Source organism: Sus scrofa, chromosome X (assembly GCF_054392235.1).
Source record: "Sus scrofa isolate SSC_HxYL_T2T_F1_AM1 chromosome X, Sscrofa_HxYL_maternal_Yorkshire_Landrace_v2.0, whole genome shotgun sequence".
NCBI lineage: Eukaryota > Metazoa > Chordata > Mammalia > Artiodactyla > Suidae > Sus > Sus scrofa.
Window position 1 is genome coordinate 43032090 of NC_139401.1, and position 21342 is coordinate 43053431.

At 42.1% G+C, this 21342-nt stretch overlaps 1 protein-coding gene across 3 annotated transcripts in view; it reads right to left on the reverse strand.

Moving 5' to 3' along the window:
• Positions 1-21342, reverse strand: part of EFHC2 (EF-hand domain containing 2) — a 183537-nt gene that overhangs the window by 2413 nt on the left and 159782 nt on the right. For all 3 annotated transcript variants that reach the window (XM_085007794.1, XM_021080072.2, XM_085007793.1), the window contains one exon: positions 14613-14718. In XM_085007794.1, the coding sequence (XP_084863920.1) occupies positions 14613-14718 (106 nt within the window). The remainder of the gene's footprint in view (positions 1-14612; positions 14719-21342) is intronic.

Consider the following 21342-nt stretch of genomic DNA (forward strand, 5'->3'; position numbering starts at 1 on the left):
AGGGCTGTCATAACAAATGATCCCGAGCACAGAGGCTTAAAGCAACAGAAATTTCTTCTGTCACTGTGCCAGAGACCAGGTATTGGCAGGGCTGGTTCTTTGCGGCGGCTCTAAGGGAGCATGCTCCTCTCCTAGGTGCTCATGGTTGATAGCTATGCCTTGAACCTGGCTTGCAGGTCCATCACTCTAATCTCTGCCTCTATCTTGTTCTCTGTGCTTGTGTCTCCGTCTTCACATGGCCTTCTCATAATGACACTAATTCCTGGATCTAGGGGTCATCCTAATCCAGTATGACCTCATCTTACCTTGTAGTACATGTTTTCATTGTATCTGCAAAGAACCTATTTCCAAATAAATTCATGCTGTGAGGTTCTGGGTAGATATAAATTTTGGAGGGATAATATTCAACCAAGGGCAATATTACAAGCACAATAAGGAAAGCAGGAAGAAGATGAGTTTTAAATACTTGTGAGTGTAAAGGACCACAGGGAGAAACTAAGCTCACTTTTGGACATTTTTATTTGAGGTAGCCAAAGGGTATCAAAGGGTATCAAAGTGAAGATTCTGGTAAACACCTGGAAATAGGGTTCTGCATAGCCTGGAGCTAGAGTCCAGAACTGTGTGAAGATGTGGAAGTCACTGAAATATGGGTGATATATAAAACTATGGTAATAACATTGAGGCAGAATCAAATCAGAAGAGCACCAAGGACTAGCATCTCTAACTAAAGCATAAAGCTTTAATTGAAGAGATGATTTATGATGATGACGAACTCACTGCAGACTTTTTCAGGATTATAGGAATCTTATAATTACCTAGTAGTGATGATGAGAAAAGCACTGGATATTTACTATACCACAGGTGCTCTTTTAAGTGTTTTACAAGTATGGCGCTATTTAATTAGTGCAATTTAAAAAATCAGTAAACAGAACTTCAATTAAATAGAGTCAGGAGACCGGAAGAGGAAGCTCTCATGCTCTGCGATGATGGCCAAGCCCAAGAGAGAGAAGAAATATTCCTTTCCTGGCAAGGACTCCGCCAATGAAAAGCCATGAACTTTTTGTTTATCATAGCCCTCCCAACTTCCTTTTCTTCTCTAGAAATGTTCTCCTTCCCCTGCTATGCAGGAACTTGCACTTGGCTCACCATGGTTGCACACGCTGAAATGCAGTTCTCTGCTCATCCCAAAGAAACCCACCTTGGCTAGAGAAATATCTGGCGCTCTATTTGTTTTTAGGTCAATAGTGGGAAAACCCTAAGAGGTAGGTATTATTATGATACCCACCTATAGAAAAAGAAACCAAGGCAAGAGAAGAGTTAAGCAACTTGTTCAGAGTCAGACTGCCAGTAAGTAGAGGAGCCTGGACCATAACCCCAGTATGAGGGCTCCAGAGCTCTGCTGGTCTGCTGGGCTACCCTCCAAAACCCAGGAAAGGAGTGGGCCTCTTCAGAAGCTGCTGGCTCTCATCCTACATGGCTACATTTGGTCCTATCATTTTCAACAAGAAAGTTAAAGAGGAAAAAATGTGATTGTTGAAGTGACCCTATACTTCTCTTTCAAGAATGCCTCCCGTCAGACGTTGGAGGTTGAGCCTAAACTGCTAACCAGCCGTGTAAAGAAGGAAATGACCATTCAGATGGATGACGGCTGAACCAACTCCTAGGGTGTGTTCTGTGCAGTTCATACTATGTGGAACTTAGGAAAATGTCCTTCCTAGGGCAAAAAGCAGCAAATCGTTGTATGTCTGTGTGTGTGCATATACAAAATGTATTTTATGTGTATATATACACAACATACATATATATCTATTTCTAATCAATGAAGGCTGAGATCAATAGTCATTCCACACGTCCTCAAAGATTTCATTATAAAACTTAAAGCAATTTTCACACTTAAGTGATACAGTGTTCCCTTGGTATCTGCAGGGGATTGGTTCTGGGACCCTCTGCAGATCCTAAAATCTGAGGATGCTCAAGTTCTGTACATAAATGGTCTAGTGTTTGCATATAATCTATGCATATTCTCTTGTATCCTTTAAATCATCTCTAGATTACTCATAGTACCTAATACAATGTAAGTGCTATGTAAATAGTTGTAAATACAATGTAAGTACTACGTAAATAATTGATGTGATGCAAATTCAAGCTTTGCTTTTTGGAACTTTCTGGAATTTTTTTTCCCAAATACTTTTGATCCACAGTTGGTTAAATCCGCAAATACAGAACCCATGGATACAGCGGGGTAACTGTATTTTCAAACTTTATCATGTTATAGAAAAATACAGTATAAATATGTGAATTCAAAAATCACTGTTCCCTGATGCCTACACCACAGCCACAGCAATATGGGATTTGAGCCAGATCTGCAACCTACTCCACAGCTTGTGGCAATGCCAGATCCTTAACTCACTGAGCAAGGCCAGGGATTGACCCCACATCCTCATGGATATTAGCTGGGATCTTAACCTGCTGAGCCACAGTGGGAACTCCCTTGACAGGATTTTTTTTTTAAGCTTTCAATAAAAAAGGAGTAATATACATTATGCAACTCATAATAATGCAATGAAATTATATGGGGAATGGATTCTCTAATGAAACAGGTCAGTACTAGAAGATCCTTCCTCATAACTTAAGCAGCAAAAGTTTTGGTTTGTTTGAGGTTTTTTTATTTGTTTATTTTATTTTATTTTTTTTGGCAACGAATAATGATTTAAATCCCAACAACGAAAGAGAAAGAAATAGAACTTACCCTGGAATAATGATAACTCAAGAATTCAGAGATGAGAATTAAACATATTAGCAACAAGCCAGACTTGGCCAAATGAAACTAAGTTAAGTACCCTGAGATTTGAAATTAAGGGTAATTTAAGATGAAAAATAATAGAGGGGAGCAAAATTTGCCACCCCAAAATGTGTCTCTCTGGCATAAGGATTATTTTAAGTTGATCATTTTTAAGAAACAAAAGACTCAGGAAGAGCTTTTACCTCCCACTTAACTGCCTAAAAGAATTCAGATAAAGCGCCTGTTCCAAGAAGGGAGCTATCACCACAGATAACTACATGTGTGGTAGACAGGGAGGAACCCAGTGAAGTCTGCTAAAATTCTTCTCTGTGTCCCATTGTTTCTGCATGGTCCAGCAAACAGTTACTTACCGAGCATTTGCTCTTTTCATTTTCCTGTGAATTGCTTTCTCTTTGCGTGCAGTCCCAGACCCCTGACCCCTTCTCCTTCATCAAGAATGACTTGTATACCTCATTTTGCCTGGCTGTCTTCAGAATCTCTCATGTTTTATATGAATTCCCTGTACATGCATAATTTTGCTTTTTTCTCTCCAGTTAATCTGTCTTAATGTCATTTTAATTATTTAACCAGCCAAAAGTACCTAGAAGAATGGGGGAAAAGTATCCCCCCCAACAATAACAACAGTCCATTTCTTTTCATCCTGATTGCTTTAAACGCCTCTGCTTACGCAATGCTTTCCTAACTGCTCCAGCCCCACTATGCTCTCTCTCCAAAATCAATACCACTTCCCTCAAGTTTATTTCCCTTTGTCACTTTTCTCTAGGTTCTAGGTGAAAGTGACCTTTTCTGCCTAAATACCTGATAAATGCCATAGGCATATTTGCAGTGCTTGAGGAATGCAAGATCCATACATTGGCAACATGATATCGTGATTTAAAATAAGAAATATATATATTTGGTTTTTGTCCCCATTTCTGGAACAGAGCTTTAAAACTCTTGGAATTGCCTAAGTGATGAGAGTGATAAGGTCTCTTTTGTGACCTTATCTAATGAAGCATTTGTGAAAAGCAACTAAGGATGAGGGCTGGTTGCCAGGAGAGCCAACCATGTGATGAGAGGGGCTGGAATTGTACCAGTCCCCCACCTCCACACCCCAAGCCCCCACCTTCAGGGAGGGGAGAAGGGATGGAGATGGGGCTCATTTACCAATGGCCAAGGATTTAATCAACCATGCCTACGTAACGAAGTCTCCATAAAACCCCAAAAGGATGGGGTCCAGAGAGCTTCTGGGTTGGTGGCACGTGGAGATGTGGAGAGCCCAAAAGGGCAAGGAAGCTTGGCGCTCTTTCCCCACACCTTGCCCTATGCATCTCTGCCACCTGGCTGTTTCTAAGTCATAACCTTTTATAATAAACTGGTGATCTAGCAAATAAAATGTTTCTCTGAGTTATATGAGCAGCTCTAGCGTATTAATCAAACCTAAGGAGAAGGTGGTGGGAACCGCCAATCTACAGCCTGTTGGTCAAAGCACAGGGGACAACCTGGACTTGTGAATGACATCTGAAGGAGGGGAGGTAGTCTTCTGGGACTGAGCCTTAACCTGTGGGATCTGATGCCATCTTTAGGCAGACAGTGTCAGAATTGAACTGAACTGTAGGACACTCCGCTGGTGTTGAAAATTGCTTGGTATGGGGGAAAAACACACATTGGAATTAGTATCAGAATTGTAGCTAATCCCCAATTTTAGGGAGATTTTCATAGGTACTAGTTTAAAGAAACTAACAGGAATCAAATTGGGATCCAAAGGAGGGAAGAAGCAGGAGATAAGATTTAAGAAATTTGGGGGTAGGGCATCAATAAAGTAGAGAGAAAAGATACCTTCTTCATAATATTGCCTGTAATCAGGTCCAGCTCATCACATGGTCAATCTCTTTGTAAAATAGAGGCCTTTGGAAACATGAGAAATCCCCACACTACCACAGCCTAATTATTCTAATAAATCTACAAATGTTCCAAACATTACATAATCTTTATGACTAGGCAGTGAGTTAAAATATTCTTTGTCCTCATTGACCTTTTTTATTCATCCCACACCATGAAATTCGAAGAAAGCTCCAGATCATATTGTTTCCCAGCAGTACACATAAGTTTTAAATGGAAATAACTGCATGGTAATTTTACAACAGGGGAGCTCATCCTTAGCTCAATCCCTCCCATTCCAGATAAGTATGAGATTTCTTATTTTCCAGTAAAACAGCCCACCTAAAGGTACATGATGAGAATTTTAAATATCTGTATGTAGCAGGTTCTGCCAGCGCCCCTCCGGATCCTCTCATCCTTTCCACTTCGGCACACACTAGCCTGACTTCCAACCACCAAACAGCACTTTCATTCCTTTTCCTGCAAGCTTCCTTTTGGCCTCAGAGGCCAGCTTTGGCTGCCCCTGTGATATGCCACAAGTGGCTGGGAATTAATTATTCCTGTCCACTTCAAGAGCAGCTCTCAAACAATGACTGATGGGAGTTGATGGATGACTACCACAGCTCCCTTGCACTCTGGGTGAGATAACTCTGAGGAGCATATCAGCCCTGTGTTTCCCAGAGGCATTAAGCTCCAGTCATTCACATTTTTACTTGTTTGATCATATGGCTTGTATCAGCTTCTTCTCTTCCATCTCTCACTTCCCTACTCCCCTGCTAGTGTTCCCTGTGCTTCCTCCAAAAAACTATCCACACTCAAATCCTTGTTTCCAAGTCAACTTCCAGAGGAAGTCAAACAAAGATACAATGCAATTTTGCATTTATCAAAATAATAAAATGTCTACGAAAGTCACAGTAAAGCTTGGAACAAAGCAACTTCTTGACAAACTGGTGGATGGATCCAGACTCTCCAGTGTGACCTCCAGATAACCCAAATCTCAAAACAAAATTCAATTTAATCCGGAGTATAAATAGTATGTGCTACATAGCATTTTCTGGAAGAAGGAAGAACTACAAATTGTAGAAGGAAATTCAGCAACGATGTAAAATCATGACTCTAAAATGGCTAGAAATCATTGTCTGCAAGAGGGTCCCATGACATCTTTCAATCTGGCTGTCACTAGAGCTACTTAAGATGTCATAGAAGTTGGCAATAAATTACTTGTTCATCAATGGTGAAAAAATGTAGCTGTCGATCTGGAAAACCACATATCCTTGAAATGGGAAGCAAAGATGGCACTGGATAGAAACCCAGTAAACAGCAGCTGCCCGGTGAGAACAGCAAAGCTGTGTGTGAGCTCATAGGCCCTGGATTTATTTGCTTTGACATTTTTAAAAGGAAATTTAATTGGATTATGTCTCCTTCTAGTTTAAAATTTTCTACTGTAGTTAGTACTGGCCACCAGATGCATGAGGGGAAAAGATTGGGAGCCAATTAAATTCCACGCTTCACTGAAACAAGGTTATTTTTATTCCTCCCAAATGTAAGGCTGATAGAGTCATGTTAGTGATTTCACTTTTACTCCCCCTCTGCTCACTCAAAAAAAGGAAAATATCTATAAATTGGTAGAAAAATATCCAGTACTATGTATGAAATTGAACTTGTGGTTTTTCTTGGATTGTCTTCTTTCTACTAGGTTGACATGGCCTTGGAAATAATCAAATTAAGTTGACAAAATTCATAAAACAATTAAATTTCAGTAAATCAAACTGAAATTAATTTGGGGAAATTTTTTGCAAATACTTGTTGAGATAATCAAGAGCATTCTAATGACATAAGGAAAAGCTCATCTATAAAACCAGGAAATTTGCTTATGTTTCTATCCATTCCTGCCTTTACTGTAATGCCGATATTTCACAATTGCTTCGCTTTGCTCTAGACCAAGCTTCAGTAGAGTTGTTATCTGTGTGAGCATCACTAAGACACAGTTGTAACTTTTAAACAAGAAACCTTTCCTTGAAATTATATTACAGGGCAAATCAAGTTTTCAAGAAGACATGAATTTTTTTTTTTTAGCTTTAGTGATAGGTTTATTTGTATAATTCAAGTAGACATCCTCCAGCACTTTAAATCACAGTGGATTTCAGCAGTATCATTTCCTACTAGGTTGTTGTTCATGTTATGTAATCAGTACATGTTTACCAGTTATTTTTAAAATCTAATGAGAATGATTAATAATCTTTTCTTTCAACTGTTAAATTCAACCCCAAATATGAAATATAACCTTACTCACTCAAAGAGTTTTAGCTCTTGCCCCTAACTACATAGTCTTGACCTTTAGGAATGCCTTTGCATCTTAGCTTCCTATCTATAAATTGGAAATAATACTTATTCTCGCAAGATGGTTGGGACAATAAAATGTCACAGGGTATTCCACCCTCTAGATGCCTAAAGGAAATCTTCAACAAGTGGGGTATCCAAAGATCCATCCCGAGGTGTGCCCGACTGTCCCCTTCTCCCTATTGTCAAGGCTATATATCATCATCCTGTTGTGACAAGAGAGAATTTTAGAGCCAACTGCTAATGCTTCTGTGGTTCCAATGCTCATAAAACGAAGCCACATCCAATTTTTCTCAGAAACGTCAAAAGATCAGACGCCAGTCACACAGTGCAAGTTATAAAGTTTATATGAGAACCGATTTAGTGTTATTTTTTAAAACGTGACTTCTGAGATTAACCAGGCAGGCTCTAAACAGCGGGACCTCTTTTGCCAGTTTTACAGCTACCATCTGTGAGCAAGCACAATAGAATGGAAATGGGGTCTCTAGGCCGTGACAGCGCCAGGGCAACATGCTGAGACCATAGATAGTCACATAATGGAGTGAGAATTAAATTACAGCCCCAGTGGCTCACCACGGGCTGCTGTGGCGGCCAGGCAGAGGCCCAGCCAAGGGAGCTCCTAAGAATTCAGGCTACAGGCCACCGTCAACAGTCATGGTGGGTGACAGGCAGCTTCCACCCGTCCCCACAGGGAAACCTCTCACTAAAGGGCAGCAGAACTAATCAAAACTGGACTACTGGAGTTCCCATCATGGCTCAGCGGAAACGAATCTAAGTATCCATGAGGACGCAGGTTCGATCCCTGGCCTTGCTCAGTGGGTTAAGGATCCAGCGTTGCTGTGAGCTGTGGTGTAGGTCGCAGATGTGGCTCAGATCCCGCGTTGCTGTGGCTGTGGCTTAGGTGTAGTCCAGAGGCTACAGCTCCGATTCGACCCCTAGCCTGGGAACCTCCATATGCTGCAGGTGCAGCCCTAAAAAGACAAAAGCAAAAACACCCTGGACTACCTACAACCACAGTCCTCTTTGTAAACTTTGCTTATTTGTGGTCGGTCCCCAGTCCTATTAGCTGATGCCGTGTAATGATCACAGACCACGTTATTTGAGCCCCATTTGAGTCAGAGGGACCAGTCCTAACATCCAGCAGACCAAGCTTCAGGAGCCATTAGTCTGGACATTTATGCTGGCTGTGAGGCTTGCTCACCGGAGCCCAGGTCTTTACTCTGGTAACAGACTGTGCTGGGTCATTCTCCATTTGCCTCTCGAGATCTATTTTCTGCCCTTCTTACCAAGCTCTCTGCCCTGGGAGTCTGGCCTCTGTGGATTGCATTACTTCTCAAGCTTCCTTGTTCTCTGGCTTCCAAGAGGGTCCAGCCAATGGGAGGCAGCAAGAGATGAGGGTATAAATTCCACTTCTCCTCTTCCCACCCCCTCCCTGCCCACCATGGTTTGGTACTGGCTACACTCTTCTACCGGCTGCCACTGCTCCAGCTCCTCCACTGAGCTCTGATAATACCAGTCCCTCCCCGATCCTCCAGACCTAGGGATGGCAGAGGCTTCCCACTCTAGCTAGGCTCTGACTGGTTCCCTTAACCCTACTCACTCCTCTGTCCCTTCAATAAATCCACATCCCGACTCCTCTGAGTGTGCCCTGCGTTTCCTGCTAGAACCTCGCTGGTATAGGGACTTAGCCTGCTGTGTCCCCCGGGTGGGGCTGAAGGCTTGGTTCAAGCCTGCTGACTGGCTCCTGATTGCCGAATGGTGTCAACTGCAGGACTCCCCACCACTGTTCCCTGTTTTGGAGAGATGCCCTGCTCCTCCAATCCCATGTCTTGTGTACTACCCCCTACTCAGCCTCTGATTGGCTAAAGCCCGTGGTCCTGTTTCTCTTCTCTTGTCCCTCCACATTCCTGTTCACTGCAGTTAATCAAGCTAGGGAAGGTGTGCCAAACCCCCACCCCTACCATCCATCCTATCCATTAATGCTCATGCAAACAGAATTTGGTGTTGAATCTAGAACTGAGGCACACTCAGTTTTCATCAGCTAAGAGGTCCCTTTTCATAAGATCCCCAGTTCAGAGAAGAGACCCTGTGGATGACAACATTCAGCACAAGAGTAAAGATTATCTAGGTTCTGAATGGTGGCTGGTGCTGGTAACTTCTAGAGAGATATTCATGGTGCCTCCGGAACTTGAGCCGGAGTCAGCCTGTCCAACTCACACACTGGAAGCGGTATACAACTGCCCCACTGCTGGCCTCCACCTGGGCTGTGCTTGAACAGAGCAGCTCATTCTTTCCTGTCCACAGTACTTTAATCTGTCATGTCACAATCAAAGGCTGGGTCACTTTCACCACCTCGTGGATTATGTCCTGAAGTCCCACATATAACTTTTTGGCTTCAGTAGACTCCCTAAGTGTTAGCGATCCTCAGAGCTCTAAGTGAGAGGTTTTTTTTTTTTTTTTTTTTTTTTGGCCAACTGGGCCCCACAGACCTACACATCTGGTCTAACTCCTCTAGTATAACCACTTCCATAACTGTGGCCTCTTCTAGCATAACCATGTCAGTTCCCTGCATGGGAGCAAGATCAGACAATAGCAGAGGAGCAGGTTGCATAGAAGGCTGTGCCACAGGCCAGGCCCCCAGTTGATGCCAAGAATAATCAAGAGTGGTTGGTTGCCGAGATATGATATTCCATCCAGAATCCCCCTGAGGAAGGACTTGGTGGCCCCGCTGTTAAGAGACCCCTTCAGGGACTGCCTCGGCTACAGAGCTGTTTTGGTTGCACAAAGCTATGCTATCCAAAGTCATATCCCTTTCTAAACCAACCCACAGGAATAAAACTAGGCCATTCTGGCCCAACTCAGGCCAGCTCTGAAAGGACATTCTAGCTTCAGAGATCCCTGTGGACCAGCCAAGGCTGTCTCTGGACCTACATCAAAGCTCAACTTCTCCTTCTGCCCGCTCCTATGTCCCTCTCTGCCGTTCCATAGGTTCTGATTGCAAGGACACTCTCAAATAAACATCCTCCACATTAAACTCCACCTACTTGCTGAGGAACCCAACCTACGATAGGCTCTGACCCAGAGTGTCTCAGGACATTATGAGATATCGACATTTAAGTATACTTACATGGTTCAGGAGATACTATACTTTTCATTACTCATTCTACGGCATGAAGTATGCAATATCATGCTCAACCCATGAACACTAAATATTTTCACATGAGATGACAGACTCACTGGTAATATTCCCAAGCTATTTTATATTCTCTTTATGAAACAATAACAAGCTTAGCAGTACCAGAGTGCTTCAGACTCTGGAATCGAATTAAGTTCTCATTATTGGTTAAGTTGATCAGGTGCCATTTTATAACTACGTTCTTCCTTTTTTAATTTTTTTTTTAAACTGCCTCCTTCCTATGTCTCCTGTAGACTGAACTGCTCCTAGGTTTGGTCAGCAGAGTTGATAAGAGACCTTAAGAGTAAAGTTCTTCTCATCATAAATGAGTAATAACTGGAAGAGCCTATTTACTGCTGAAGCACAGGCCTTCTCTGATGCTACATTCCTATTCTCTAACAGTTCTAATTCTTACTTTTATGGCTAGAATCACTGATCTTAGCATTGGAAGTTGACTACTCAAGGCCCAGCCCCCTGACTTGAAGGGGTAAGACATCTCCATTTTAGAAACAATAGTAATAGCTAATATTTGAACCCTTACTACAGGAGAGGTTTTCCAAAAGTCTCTCATGTGTATCGACTCAGTCCTTACAAGCAACCTGATGGAAGTACTACGCGTATCTCCATTTTTGAGATAAGGAGACTTAAAAGGAGACTAACAAAATCACCAAGTTAGTCAATGATAGAGCTAAGGATTTGAGTTCAGCTTCATGTGATTCCAGACCTTCTGCTCCATACTCTCTCTTTCAAGAACCTGAGGACCATGGCTCCGTAACTGTTCCAGTTGACAGAGTAGGTGAGTGATGAAATGGGGCAGGGGTGGCTAAAGGGAAAGTGGATCTTTGGCCTTTTCAGGCAGTGATTCCTCTTCCAACGTGGGTGGTAATCCTTTTGCGAGTCTTTAAATCAATTTAATGGGCAATGAACTGCATTCAAAAGACAGAAGAAGGGAAGAGAGAAGAGAAAAAGAAAAGAATAGAGAAAGAAGGGAAAAGAGAAAGGAAAGAAAAAAAAATCATACAGTTGGAATAGCATTGTTTTGTGAAACTTCTGTTCCATTGTATATGGGCATGCTGGGTTGCTATGAAAAATGTCTTTCTTACTAGAGGCTGTAGTACCCAAAGGTTAATTAAATTTCATTCAAACTTAGTCATCAGGAAAATAAAAATTAAAGTAAAAAGTATTATATATTTTCAGAGGCAAAAATGTGAAAATATTTGAATGTCCATCAAGAGAGAAACAGATAAGAAATTATTCTATATTCATACTATAATATTAAAGAATGGCTTATTAAATCAGCAAAATGCCCCATGGTGTACTATTAAGAAAAACACACTGTAGTTAAATGCATGTGGTATGATGATATTTTTGTGCATTAAGTGATGTACCCCTCAACATGTTAAGTAAACATTTGGGTGGTGGACTGCATGGAATGGAAAAAGAGAGGAGGAGGAGGTAAGGAAAAAAACAACAAAGGCAGTTACTAACTAGAAAAGTTAAGTATTCAGGTTCCCGTAAGAAATAGAGGACATGTGCAAGCTGTGTGTGAGAAGAGTTTAATAAAGAGAATTTACAAATGTGTGGGAAGTGTTTAGGAACACCAACAGGGGATCCTCCAGATGCTCAGGGATGGTAGCAACAGGAAGCCATTACCACCATCTGGGGCAGAAGGGGCATGTGAGGGTGGTTACCAGAACCTGGAGTAGGCAACCGTATGGAGAGAACCTCCAGACAGGTACTGTAGCCCTCGGTAGGAGGAGGCGAGTCCATCTATTTTGACTGTTCGGGGAAGAAGATGATTTCTTTCTCTCTCACCCTCTGCTCTCCTGCTGGTGCATCCCATTTAGCTACCCCAACTGGAGGCCAGAAGGCTAGGGGGGCCCACTGACGAAGCCCACAAAGATCAGCTGTCTATGCCTCAGAGCAGGATAGAGAGGACTACGTGGGACCCCAAGGCTTCTCCAAGGAGATAAAGCTCAAAAAGCCTCTGGCTAAGAATTGCTATACCCTTATCATCCCGCCTGTCTCAGTGTAATTGTTACAGGGTTCCTAAGGACCTCCCCACCCCAGCAACTTGGTCTGCTCCTTCCTGACCCCTACCAGGAAAGGGATATGGCCCACTTGTCACCTCCTTCCTTTGATCAACCTGGCCTACTCCTTCCTGCCCCCTACTAAAAAAGGTATGTAGCCCACTCCTTCCCCCACCCCTATGGGGGCAACATATGCCCTCAACCAACCCAGCAAGTGTATCAGAAGACCCCCATTCTTCCCCAACCAATCAGCAGGTCAACAGGTGTACGGCAAAACCATTCCTTGCCCTCCTTTGTCTTGCCCTCCGTGCACCCAGAGTCAGCTCTCCCTGATCATCAGGGAGTTGGCCCACTGTGTTAACAGTGTCTCTTGCCGCAATAAACTTGTCTTTTCTACACCTTGCTTTAAATCCGGAAAATTCTTTTTCTACCCATGTGCAGAAACCACAATGGGCTGGAGAAAAGTCCCAATGGGACAAATGGATGATATCCAATACAGAAAACTATGACCTTAAATGAAAAGGTAGAACATAAACACCATCTATCATTGTTCTTTTTACATGTAAAAATTACATACTTGCATGGGTACGAATTAAAAGGTTACCAAATGATAAATTTCATTCAAATACCAAATTAAATTTCAAAAGGTTACCAAATGACAATATTTGGTTTTGTGATGGTTTTGTGGACTTAAATCCAGTATCAATAATAATATATTTTAAAGATTTTTTTTTCTTTTTTTTTTTTTGGCAGTAAAACAGACAGAAGTTAAGATTCTAACTCTACTATACACTGGCTGTTCCTCTTAACATCCTCATCTCTAAAATGGGAACGATAAAAATATCTACTCTCAGAAGGCTGTGATGAGGATTAAAGACGAAATTGATTTTGAGGTCTTAGAGCAGTGCTTGACACTTAGTAAATGCTTCAAGTGTTTGCTGTTTTTGTGGTGACAATGGGACATCGAGAGCCCCCTAAGGGGCCTATTTGTCCATGCCCTCTCTCCAATCTACCCATCACCCAGGCAGAGCAAGCTCCTTGTAAAGAGCATACCTGATCACGTCACTCTCTTCTTTGAAGTTTGTCCATGGTCTCCAGACTTTGCAGGATGATGATTCCAAACCTCCCCCAGGCAGGTTATCTCCAGCCTCATTTGTCTCTACTCCCTTTGTGCCTCTGTTCCAGCCACACCAATTCTTTCTGAATCTATACAAGAGTCATGCTGTCCCATGTCCCAGAGCCTCTGCTGGAAACGCCTCTGGGCATACCATGCCACTTTTCCTACTTGGTAAAACTCGTATGATTCCTCATTGAAATTTCAAGCATCACCTCCCCTAAGACTTCCTGTCCCCTCACCTCCCCCAGCCCTCCTCAAGGTAGCAATCATGACTGTCTGTAGATCCCAGAGCAGAGCACAGAACCTGCTGAGCGGATACTTCAACATGACTGGCCTGAGAATTAAATTTGTAAATGAATGAGTTAAGTAACTGCCCCCAAAGTCATTCAGCTAAGTAAGTGGCAGAGTCAGACTTCAACCCCAGCTCTGTTTGATTCCAAAGGCTACCACTGTCTCCCAATCATCTGGAAGTTCTAAGGCTGCCTGACACTCCAGAATAGCTGCATGCCTGAGGGAACTCCCCAAGGACAGTAGACCAGTTCAGGCCAGAATGAGCTGGTCACAGCAGGGACCAGGAGGAATAAATGCCTCCTTTCTGGGAGTATCAACCACATGACATTTGCTTTATCAAGGGACTTTCCCAAGAAAATCAATTTCTGGAGCATGTTAAAACATAAACAAACCACCACCCACCCATCCACTCCTTAAAGACAATTGGTCCAAAGAGATCTTCGAGAATTCAGACAATTCCACAATGTTGAGAGCATCATCTGATCACATGAACTTTGTTTTCCCTAACTAGGCATTTTTCTACTGAATTTTTATTTGAAATTTGGTTCCACTGTGAAATATGCACCCCTCCCCCATTCTATACTGTTTCACCCAAGGCAAACCTGTGTGCGCAGCCACAGATACACTGGGGATTTTTGACATCTGCTCCATTTGAGATTGCTCTTGTGGCTCATGATGATATTACCAGAATCCCTTGATAACAGTGTTTATATCTATTTATAACTGTAACCTATTATCCTATTTTCCATATAATTGGATGCGACTTAGGCTAAAAAACATTCAGCTGCATAAGAAAAGTCATGCTCTCATACAGCAGATGTTCGCTCAGCATGGAAAGTGAATTAGCCTTTAACACAAATACCCAGAAATATATTGTGCTCTTTCCAAAAGCACCGACGTTAATATTTTATATTGAAAACTAATTTCAAGATAAAGGATATTAAAAATGCGAGGGAGGTAGCCACGGCTGTTTTTTAAAAAAGGCATTAATTTTACCTCTTTAAGGTATGATACTGCTTCCAGTTCAGGCATTGGATTCGCTCTCCAGTTCAGGGCACAGAAAAATGACTCGTAATTGATTTGCTTTTCACTGTCTTCAAACCTAAAAATATAATTATAAGATACGATTTGACTCAATCTACAGAATTCAGGACCAAAATGCCAGCTTAAATCTACCATGAAAACACAACATCATTCGATACTAATATTTTTCTTATTTCTTACTAGTTTATTATCTGTTTTTAACCCTCCAGAATATAAGTTCTTTTTTGGTTGTTTTTTTAAATTTTATTTCAACTGTTAATAAAGCACAGTTGATTTACAATGTTGTGCCAATTTCCGCTGCACAACAAAGTGGCTGAGTACATGTATATATGTACATTCTTTTTTATATTATTTTCTTTTTTTTTTTGTCTTTTGTCTTTTTAGGGCCACACCCACGGCATAAGGATGTGCCCAGGCTAGGGGTCGAATCAGAGCTATTGTCGCCGGCCTATGCTACAGCCACAGCAATGCCAGATTCGAGCTGCGTCTGAGACCTACACCACAACTCACAGCAACACCGGATCCTTAACCCACTGAGCGAGGCCAGGGGTCAAACCTGCAACCTAATGGTTCCTAGTCGGATTTGTTTCCGATGCGCCACGATGGGAACTCCTATATTATTTTCCACCATGGTCTATCCCAGGAGACTGGATATACAGTAGGACCATGTTGTTTATCCACAGAATGTAAACTCTTTGAGAGCAGAAACCTCACACATCTAACTCACCAAAGTATCCCCAGCACCTAGATCAACGTTGGCACATGGTAGGTGTTGAATAAATATTTGTCGCAGTTGACACGGAAACAAGTTAATTTATTCAGTAGTTAAGGTTATTGCTATATTTTGTTAAGAGTACTGAACTTCTTCTCAGTTTAATATGGTTATTATACATCAGTAAAATTTTTAAAATGTCCTTGTTTTTCTTAAATTGTATGCCTTTCAAGCCCAGATTCATTTTGTCTACTAATATGTTTTAGGGAAAAAGTCATTTATCATGTAGCCATTAAAGGGGGAAATAGGTTCATAATATATTGTTGCGTGGAAAGGATGTTATAAAATAGTATGTAGAGTTAGGATCTCACTTTAGGCTTATATTTGTATAAAACAGCATTTTAAGTCTAGTAGTAATACACTGAAGTACTAAGAACAGCTAGCTCTGGGAAGAGAGATTATAATTTTTGCTTTTTCTTTGGACTTTTTCTAGATCATCAGAATTGTTTTAAATTTATAATCAGAAAAATTAAGCCCATTTTCATTTTGAAAAAAAGATTATCTTGCACCATAAAACTCTATGTCAAAAATAATCGACTTGGCTACTACGTCCTAATTATGGACACTGGCATAAATTTATCCTTAACCATACAGAGTTTTGGCCATTAAGACCCAATAATTTCAAGACAATTACTACAATGACCTAAACACAAACAAAATACTTCTTATTGTAATATCTCAGTGCTACCTATTCTGAATTCGACCAAACATTCTGCCAATTTCTAAGGCTAAATATATACTGGCTGTGTAACACAATCTGGGGGAGAAAAAGACAAAGGTGGTCCCTCAGGCATTGTTCCAAGCACCCGGCTCCAGGCTCGTGCCCTTCTCTTAGGACCTCTAGCTCAACACACCCCTCCAACCAGCAAGTGAGGTGCGCAAGTTACTACTGCAAAAATGAACAGAGGATAATTAATAACAAGAAAACTCAGTGAAAACAGAAGCAGGGGAAAAAAAACATATTCATAATCAGTCAATAGGCTTTTCCCTTTTTCTCAAAGCATTAAGACAAGAATATTTATTATATTTATAAGTTAATATTACAATCAATACTAATAAACTAGTAAAAATTAGCAATAAATTAAATGTTACAAGGTGAAGTTACATAGACTCATCAACCTAAACAAAGTAGACTAAACAGAGTGATCAGAAGAGGGGAAAGGGAATTCAGTCATTCTTTTGTGTACAGTTTCTTTGGCCAAGGATTCTGGGATACATCTCCAATATGCTGCCCCCAGCCTGTTTAGTCTTTGAATTGTGGCTCACTCAGCATTTGAACTCCTTGAAAGGACATGATCTGTTTATGGAAATATTTGTAGCCAAACTGGAGGACCATTATGTCTTTTATTTGTATGTGTTTTTGGAGAAGAACTAAAACTCAAATCAATTAAAGATGTTCGGTAAGAAACTTTATTACGGTGCCTCCAAGAAAAGTATTCGCCAATACTCTGGTAGAAGCTGAAGTCAAAGAATGAGATCATGGAGGGAATTTTTCCTTCCATACTAAGGACAATGAAGAACCAAGGAGCATACTGCACACAACAGTTATGAGATCTAAGTTATATTTTCTGAAGGTCACTCTAGCAGATATATTGCAAGTACAATGTAGGGCCAAGGCCAAAGTGGTAAGAGCAGTTAGCAGTTTTCTGCAGTCATCTGGACAAGAGGTAATGGCAGCTTGGATGACAGTGGAGGGCAGCGAGGAGTGGTGAGGTCTGAATATATTTGGAGTACAGAATTTCTGAAGGACTGTATATACTATATATCTGAAGGGGAGGGGAGAGAATGAACAGGAATGGATTCAGGACAATTCCTAGGATTTTGCTTGAGCAATTGGGAAAACAGAGCTCCCCTAACCAAGACAGCAAAGACTGCAGGAACTATAGGTTGGGAGAAAATATCAGGAGTTTGGTTTTGGATATGTTACATTTCGATGGGATGTGAGCAGCTGGGTATAGGAATGTGAAGTTCAGGGAGAGGTTTGAGATAGAGGTAGAAATGTGGGAGTCATTAGCATAGAGATGATATTTAAAGCTACCAGCCTTGGAGTTGCTGTCGTGGCACAGTGGTTAACGAATCCGACTAGGAACCATGAGGTTGCGGGTTTGATCCCTGCCCTTGCTCAGTGGGTTAAGGATCCGGCGTTGCCGTGAGCTGTGGTGTAGGTTGCAGACGCGGCTCGGATCCAGCATTGCTGTGGCTGTGGCGTAGGCTGGCGGCTACAGCTCCGATTCAACCCCTAGCCTGGGAACCTCCATATGTCGCGGGAGCGGCCCAAAGAAATAGCAAAAAGACAAAAACAAAACAAAACAAAACAAATAAAGCTACCAGCCTGGAAAGAATGAACGAGATCACCAATGAAAGAAGTCTCTCTATCTGTTCATACATTATAGAATTTAATTGTCGATAAATTCCCATTACATCAATGACAAGAGGTCCTTACTGAATCCTAGAGGTTTCAGAAGTATACTATCCCAGTAATTTGGGAACCAGTCAAAAGACTATCCAACGGGATTTAGAATTACGTCTGGCCTCACCCCCACATACAGCTCACTGATGATCAGTCCTGTAGGTTCTACCACTCTAGCATATCACAAGTCCCTTCTTCTCCATCTTTCCTATTATTCACTGATTCCAAGCCACCATCATCTCTCACCTGGATCTCACCTGGATTACTGCTGCTTCTTCTCCTACCTTGCTGCAGAACATCCTTCCCCAGAATGATCTTTCTAAAACATACATATCAGCTCAATGACTTCCTTGTCGGCAACTCCCCAATGGCTTTCCAATCCACTTAGAATACAAACTGAACTCCTTACCAGGGTTTATCAAACCCTCCATAATCTGGTCCCTGTTGACTTCTCTAATCTCATCTGAAAACTCCCTGCTCACCGTGTTCCAGGTACACTAGCTTTCTTCTAGTTCTCTGAGCATACAAAGGTTGCTCCCGGCAATGGGAGGCATTTGCGGCTTCTGATCCTTTTGACTGGAAAGTCTCAATTCAAACGCTGCTTCCTCAGAAAGGCCTTCCTGAAGTTCCTTTTATCTGAGTCCCCACGTCTAAATTTGCATTTTCTCTGGATGAGGATGGCACTGGATGGGAGGGGAACATTTCTAGAAGTCAGCACTGGAAGTCCTATTATCTGACTTCCTTACCAATCAGTTTGATGTTCACTCGGGCTTACCTGTTAACCCCGGGCCCCCAGCATTCTTCCCTGCCCAACTCATGATATGTCAGACTCAACACATCTAACCATTTACCCACTTCAAAAGAGAGTTGGGAAGGATATTCTTAAATCAAATGATATTCAGGAGCAAAAGCTGTAAGCGAAAGACTACACAGCTTAGAAATGATGTCTAAAATCTTTTTTGAGAAAAAATGTTTGAAAGAGTTCATCTTTCCAAAGTCCCACAGCCAGCCCTCAGGGAAGAATTGAGTAATGTGGCAAAATACTCCAAGTTGTTCTTTTCAGTTCTGTCTTGGAGGGTTTCAACGGATATGCGAATCCCCCCTCCGCACCCCCCCCCCAGAAAAAAGAGGAGCAGGGGATAAAAGAACAAAGAATCTGTCCATTAAAAGGGATAAAATTAGCCAATGTTTCTTGGAGGAAGAATTCTTTGCTCTTGGGGGATAGAGTTGCAGTACATCATGATGGGTCACTCGCAAATATTTATCTCCCTTTCCCACCAAAATCTCACCAAAATGACAAAGAAGAAATAAAAACAGGAGATAATCTTCAATGACAAAGATAGCTGGGACAAAGGGCTACAGTGGACTAGAGATTTCACAATCTCTCAAGATGGAAATCAGTCTGAGGACTGGTAACTGACTTGGCAGAGCTGAGGATGGGAAGCTGAACTCTCAATGTCCATGGCAGAGGCGGGGGCACTTAGAGATTAGTCTCTGCGGCCCACAAACTCTTGAGAGGCTCAGCGATGGCAGACTCTGGGTGCCCGTAAAGGCAGGGATAAGGCGGGAGACTGAAAACAAGGACTCATAAAGCAAGAGCAGCTGGACCCCACGCAGCTCCTTGTGCACTGTATTCTTCTCTGTAGGGGAATGAGGCCTGTTTTCCAGAGAAATTCAAGTCAAGAAACTCTAGTCTTGGGAAGATGAAGTATAACGGGGGGGGTGAGGGGGGGCACAGAACAGTGCATCCTGAACTTGGGTCTCTCAGCCCCCTTCCTTCCCCTTTCCTGTTTCCAGAACACCAGGCGTCATGTTTAAATTCTCCTCTTTTACTCCATCCCACCCTCCTTGCTACCCTGGCAGGAGAAGGAAAGATTTTTCTCTCAATGACCCCAGAGAGATCCCTAGATTGTGGCTTCTGGAGATTCTCTAATGAAAATATGGGCTAGGAGATGGAGGACTCATGCAGTGAAACCCACTAATCAACAAGACGCACCCCCCAGGGCTTCCAACATTAAGGACAGAAGTCAAAACAGTAATAGAAACAAAGGTACCTGGGAACAAAGATAATTCGGGTGGCAGAGGGTAAGATGTGAGATAAGAGAATATATCACACCCATGAAAAAAGAACAGAAGATTACAAAAAAGGAACTAAGAGTTTGCTCTTGGAATAAAAAATATGATAGTGGTAAAGAGATGCAGTACAAGGGGTGGAATATAAAGTTGGGAAAACCCCTTAATAAGTTCATCATAATGACAAAGAGAAATTGGAGAAAAAAAAGATCTAAATTCAAGAGAGCCAAAACCTTGATGACAGGGGTTCTCATAAGAGAAAAATCAAAACAGAGGTGAAGAAATTCACTAAAAATTAATGGAAAATTTCTCAGAGCCAAAAGACAGCGACTCCAGACCAGAAGGACCCATAAACTGTCAAGCATAATGAATCTATAAAGAGACACACACACACACGCACATGCACGCACACCCCCCCACAAGGTCCCATCATGAACGTCCAGAACACCAGGAATAAAGAGAAGATCCTAAGAGCATCCAGAAAGAACACCAGTAATGGGAATCAATATTACGCTAAATTCTCAAGCACCACAACAGGAAGTTAGTAGTAGTATCTAAAAATGAGAAATCCAGAAATAGCAGGATGTACATGCTATTTAAAGGTCTGCAGAAATAGCCAGAAGGACTGAAAGGCTGCTTCTTGAGAATGGGTCTGGGCAGTGGGGAGAGATATGGCTGCAAACTGCTGTTGTTGGAATAGCTTTTTAGAATGACTTTTTTTTGCCTATAAGCATGTTATCAGTTTGATAAAAATAAAAATGGAAGAAATGTTTAAAAAGCAGACGAGAGACCTTCAAATGTGCTTTCCAAGGCAACAAACTTACACAAGCCCAACTTGGAAAGGAAGCAGCACCAGCAGTTGAGAGCATGTCGATGAAGAAATCATCCCCTGGTTTTCCTCCTGATTTTGGACTCCGTGCTCCAAAATTCAGCACACGGCTTCCTCCTCTGGACCACTGATATCGGAGATTTCTCATGGCCTCGTGCGCTGTCAGGCACGGTCTCTAACCATACGCTGTTGGTAGGTGAGCTTGTGAGAAAGAGAAGACTAGGGTACAAAGGGGGACTCCACTTCTAAAAATAGTCCAGGTCGGGAGAGAAGGAACTGGGGCGGGGGGGGGGGCAGTTTAGAGACGGAGAAAGGCTTGACTATGGGGGGGAGGAGTGAGGATAAGTAGATCAATTTCCCCCCAAATATCACTTCCCCAGCCGTCCTCCCTGCTGCCTGACTACAGGTCATCGTTCACCAAATCCTATCCATCCTTTCAAAACAATTCGGAAAAGCCTAGGAATTGCATAGGAATCTATCTCCTTCCTTCGGAGTCATGCTGTGTGTGCTTCTGATAAAAAAACATTAGCATCCTGGTTCTCCATCCGAATCCCCTCCTTCATTCCTCACCAAATGACATCTGACTCTTGCTAAGACA